Source organism: Salmo salar, chromosome 28, assembly GCF_965601325.2.
Source record: "Salmo salar chromosome 28, fSalSal1, whole genome shotgun sequence".
NCBI lineage: Eukaryota > Metazoa > Chordata > Actinopteri > Salmoniformes > Salmonidae > Salmo > Salmo salar.
In genome coordinates, this window is record NC_138318.1 from 4,111,282 (window position 1) to 4,116,532 (window position 5,251).

At 43.9% G+C, this 5,251-nt stretch overlaps 1 protein-coding gene across 1 annotated transcript; it reads left to right on the forward strand.

Moving 5' to 3' along the window:
• The first annotated feature begins 477 nt into the window (after window positions 1-477).
• Window positions 478-5,041, forward strand: LOC106589296 (26S proteasome non-ATPase regulatory subunit 11B). The gene is made up of 13 exons (XM_014179078.3): window positions 478-639; window positions 1,471-1,572; window positions 1,859-2,055; window positions 2,242-2,299; window positions 2,644-2,838; window positions 3,186-3,330; window positions 3,445-3,505; window positions 3,619-3,681; window positions 3,872-3,997; window positions 4,088-4,123; window positions 4,280-4,331; window positions 4,461-4,603; window positions 4,739-5,041. Exons 1-12 carry the CDS (start codon window positions 549-551, stop codon window positions 4,601-4,603), a joined length of 1,269 nt encoding a protein of 422 aa, XP_014034553.1. The 5' UTR covers window positions 478-548; the 3' UTR covers window positions 4,739-5,041.
• Window positions 5,042-5,251: the final 210 nt, after the last annotated feature.

The window sequence follows — 5,251 nt, forward strand, 5'->3', positions numbered from 1 at the left end:
GTGAAGTAAAAGTAAAAATTGTCCAAAATATAAAGTAAAGTACAGATACCCCCCCAAAATTACTTAAGTAGTACTTTAAGTATTTTTACTTAAGTACTTTACACCACTGATTGAGGCATATCTTACCTTGCTTCAAAGTAGCACTATAGAAACTTGGACGCAATTAGTTATAGACATCCTCATATGCGTTTTCCTGTTCTATTAGTTTTCTTTCAATTTTCTTTCGTTGTCTAGCAGCCAAAATTGGGATTAAGAAATTAGTGTATAGCGTACCCTCGCAACACAACTGTGTAGGCCTACACTAAATGCTGATGATTGGGCCTAAGTGAAATTGTCATGACATTCTGCTCCTACAATTTCTTTGATTGGGTGAGTCAGCACAGCAAAATATAATCTACTGTTTACTATAAATACTGAACTACAATCCCCAAAACGTATATTTGGCTCCCTCTCTGGTGATGTAGCTGCGTAATCCTTTACGTATTTCCTTATGGCGTTGTTGATTGTTGTAGGCAGGCAGCTTTTGAATCGGTAGCTAGCTAGCTAAGATGGCGGCTGCGGCAGTGGTTGAGTTTCAGAGAGCTCAGTCTCTCATTAGCACGGATCGTAACGCCTCTATTGATATTCTACATTCTATCGGTAAGTAATGATTGTAGGCATTTAGACGAGAAAGACTCGTATTGTTGTTGTATTTATGCACGATTTAAGTCACCGCAAAGTCAGTTTTATACACTGACAAGAGCCGGTTTGTGTGCGGTGCTGACTCACTGTGGAATCGTTGGGTTGTTTGCTAGATAGCTAGCAAGGTGGTCGTTGGATGACTAGCTAGCTGTAGTAGGCCATGATGATCTGGAAAGCCCAGACTGACTGCAAAGACGTTAACTTGCTACTTATGTTTTTATGCAACGTGTTTGTAACTAACAGTTTTCACAATACAATTCAAAGTCGCTAGCTAACGTTAGCTAGCTAGCGTTGTTGGCTGGCTAGCTAGCCTTGTAATAAAAGCTAGTTAGCCAGCTATAGTAACCAGTTAGCTAACTAGCTACTTCAATGAACTTGATAATTGAATTAGTCTTAGTTAGGTATGTAATTTTGGTGTAGACAATGTAGCTACTGTTAGACGCTCTAAAATTAGTTACTACGTTAGCTTGCATACGTTGCCAAATGACCAGTGAGATCAAATCCACTTTTCTTCATTAGCTATCGTTAGGTAGCTAATTAACTACCAAACTGTTGTTGACAGTTCTGTAGCTAGCTTTGTAGCATGCTATTCCCTGTGTTGTAGTTGTCATCAAATTGCATTAGTCACGGGGCCCCAGTTAGCTCTGTTGACTTGCAACCCTAGTAGACCCAGATAAGCATTAACTAAGACAGACAAGGAGCATAGTAGTTAGCTAGGACTAAGAGATTGACATTGTCAGTGTATGAAAAGATACTGCCAATCTGTGCATTATTTTCCTTGTCGAACAGTGAGGAGAGATATCCAGGACAGTGATGAAGAAGCCGTTCGGGTTAAAGAACAAAGCATCTTGGAGCTGGGGTCACTCCTGGCCAAAACAGGACAGGCTGCAGGTGAGACTCAACACAAACACCATATCTGGTCTATTAGCCTGGCTGCTGAACTAGACTAACTTGGGAGTGTGTAATCCATTAACTGCACAATGATTCACTGTATGGGCCATTGCTTAACTGTTCTGTAGTACCCAATAACAGATTATTTGCAGTTGTGAAGCTAACATCACTATTTTGACAGACACAACACAACCTTGGATAGATAAGCTTATTGGGTAGACAAGATATGCTTACTGTTGTCATTCATTTAACCCTAATCTCTGCTGTGGTCATTCCTCTACCCCAGAGTTGGGGGGTCTGCTGAAGTTTGTGCGGCCATTCCTCATCTCCATCAGTAAGGCTAAGGCAGCCCGGCTGGTCCGCTCCCTGCTGGACCTCTTCCTAGACATGGAGGCAGCTACAGGCCAGGAGGTGGAGCTGTGTCTGGAATGCATCGAGTGGGCCAAGGTGGAGAAGAGGACCTTCCTCAGGCAGGCTCTTGAGGTAAGCTGACCCCTTTCACCTAGAAGATGAGCTGTTGTAGACTCTGACACTTTAGTTTGAAGACCATATGTCATTTAGTCTCTTCTCAACACATTTCCCCTCCATCCCAGAGTGATATCATTCATATTTTTACACTATGATGTTTCAATAGCAATCAATGACACATTTCTCTTCCCCTCTCCCCAGGCCCGTCTGATCTCGCTCTATTTTGACACCAAAAGATACCAGGAGGCCTTGGCGCTTGGTGAGTAACAGTTCTATCTGTATGGACTGACAATATTATCCCTGCTCCATGAGCTCAGCATCTGTCTGAGCGTGGAGGGCTACGCATTGGATATGTTCACCCATAGCTGTGTCCAAAGCTAAGTAGCATGACTTAGTATCCCATTCACCCCCGTCTCCTGGACGCCTTATAATGAGCTGTCAAACAGGTCGAGACTCATGACATTGAGTTGATCTTTAATATTCCACAACACCAAGATTGTGAGCCACACCGGTATACTAAAGATGTGTTAACTAGAAGGCACTTTAGATAAGTGTCAGCTAAATTACTATATGACCATTATAGTATGTTTCTCTGGTGTTCAGGCACCCAGCTGCTCCATGAGCTGAAGAAGATGGATGACAAGGCGCTGCTGGTGGAGGTGCAGCTGCAGGAGAGCAAGACGTACCACGCGCTCAGCAACCTGCCCAAGGCTCGTGCCGCTCTCACCTCAGCCCGCACCACGGCCAACGGCATCTACTGTCCCCCCAAGCTGCAAGCCGCCCTGGACATGATGTCAGGTCAGTCCCAGTGAACGAGCCTCCATCCATAGCCCCCTACAGTTTCTAAGCCATTGAGGAACACTAATGGCAGCTTATGTTGTTATTTTGTCAGAAACAACAGAATGTTATAAAACAGAATAGAATACACTCTGAGCTCTTTTGTTCTACCAATAAAATAATCAATGAAGCTGTAAAATGGCCTATGTTCACTGTATTCATTTACCAGGGATTTCAGTGAGTCAATGTCTTACTCATTTGTAACACCCAGAATTAGTTTTCTGACCCAAATTTAAGAAGAGCTGTGTGTTGAGGTGGCGAAGTGCCATGCTTAGTGTGGATGACTGACCATGCTTCCTCCCCTGCAGGGATTGTCCATGCAGCTTCGGAGAAAGACTGGAAGACTGCCTACTCATACTTCTTTGAGGCCTTTGAGGGCTACGATTCCATCGACCACCCTAAAGCCATTACCGGTCTCAAATACATGCTGCTCTGCAAGATCATGCTCAGCCTGTAAGTGATACTACCTCCTAGCTGTGTCGCAGTGATATGAAGCATACAGGTATGGCTTGGGGTAGCGTTGATGTGTTCCGACTTGGTTGACCCTCTGGTGCTGGTCTCTTTCAGACCAGAAGAGGTGCAGTCCCTGATCAGCGGTAAACTGGCCCTGCGGCATGCAGGCCGACAGGTAAGAACCCGCCATTTGCGCACGTGGGGGTGGTTTTTCTCAACTTGCATTGTGTAACAAGTTTTTAAATTGGTTGGTACCTGGCTGACCATAGTCTCTACCTCCCTTTGCAGACAGATGCACTGAAATGCGTTGCACAAGCCAGCAAGAACAGATCATTAGCAGACTTTGAAAAGGTAACAAATTCCTTTAGCCCTCATTGTTGGTGCAATGTTTTATTTTTTTTCTTTCTGAGGACCTCTATTGTGACGGGCCCATTTGTATCCTCCCTTGTCTCACCTTCCCTCTCCTCCCCACTAAGCCTCTTTCTTTTCTCCCTCTTTCTTTCCTCTCCCTCTCCTCCTATTTCCCCCCCTCCATCTCTAGGCCCTTACAGAATACAAAGCAGAGTTGAGGGACGACCCCATCATCAGAACCCACCTGGCCACGCTGTATGACAACCTGCTGGAAGGGAACCTTATCCGTGTCATCGAACCCTTCTCCAGAGTACAGGTATGTACATCTGGGGCCGGTAAATATTGCTTGATGTTGGATTTCTAACTAACCACTCATATAATCCTTTATGGTGTTTTTCTCTTCCAGATTGAACACATATCAGGTCTCATCAAACTGTCAAAGGTAGAGGTTTCTGCTTTGCTACCTTAATTTCTTTGGTATTTGAGAAGGGGGAAAATCAGCAAGCATTTAGTCCTGTGATATAATATTCCCACATCTTATGAATCCTATATGCCTTGATGTATTGTCAGTAATCAGTGGATACGTTCCCCCCTTTAGGCGGATGTCGAGAGGAAATTGTCACAGATGATCCTGGACAAGAAGTTTCATGGTAAATCAATTGTCTACTTGCTTGGTACATGTCTGGTATAAACTACCGTATCATACCTCTAATTGTATTAGGCTTCTTCTGTTCAGTGAAATGTAATTTAGTCTAAATTGCCTGTATGACTCATTATAGGGATCCTTGACCAAGGCGAGGGCGTCTTGATCATATTTGACGAGCCACCAGTTGACAAGACTTATGGAGCAGCCTTGGAGACTATTCAGAACATGAGCAAAGTTGTGGACTCGCTTTACAACAAAGCGAAGAAGCTAACATAGGTGGGGCTCTTCAAGAGCAACACATGCACACATGTTCTGTCAGATTGCATAACTCACTGCATCCTTCCAAACAGGAAAGGATGAGTTTTCAAACCATTGTGCTTACTGTAGATCATGTGTATTTTTCGTCCTCAGAACAAATGGCGGGACCACAGCAGCACAGTGGCGTGTGTGTGACCAGAGTGTAACGTTTTAAGAAGGGGACATGAGAGCGACCAAAAAAGTCAACAGGATTCCCGGTTCCCCCTCAACGGACAATTCCATCACCCCTCTAATTCTCATTATTTTTTTTGATGTTCTTTCAGGAATCTGTTAAAATCTCAACGGCCACAGCAGGCCATCAGGGAATATTGTACAACCACAATAAAAGTTTAAGAAAGAGAAATACATGTTTATCTCCTGTAGAATAAAGATTGGGCTTACAAAGCCTACAGCTGACTCCGTTGCCACAGGAAAAGGTGCAATATCGAGTGCCACCAACACTGCTTCTTTTACAGGCCCGGGACAAGGCTTTTGGTCAAGGTGGTTTCTTCATTTCTTTCTGTTCATATCTTTCTGAAGTGGATGGTGGTTTTAGCTAGTTGAAGGTAGGTTAGAAACATTGGGATGTCCCAGCAGTTAAATTTGCATGTTGACATATCTCTTGAG

Excerpts from the sequence above, each read along its gene's own strand:
- LOC106589296 (XM_014179078.3), top strand. The coding sequence starts at position 549 with ATGGCGGCTGCGGCAGTGGTTGAGTTTCAGAGAGCTCAGTCTCTCATT. Across the intron at positions 3,506-3,618 it reads TGCGGCATGCAGGCCGACAG|ACAGATGCACTGAAATGCGT; the intron begins GTAAGAACCCGC and ends CTCCCTTTGCAG. Across the intron at positions 4,124-4,279 it reads GTCTCATCAAACTGTCAAAG|GCGGATGTCGAGAGGAAATT; the intron begins GTAGAGGTTTCT and ends TCCCCCCTTTAG.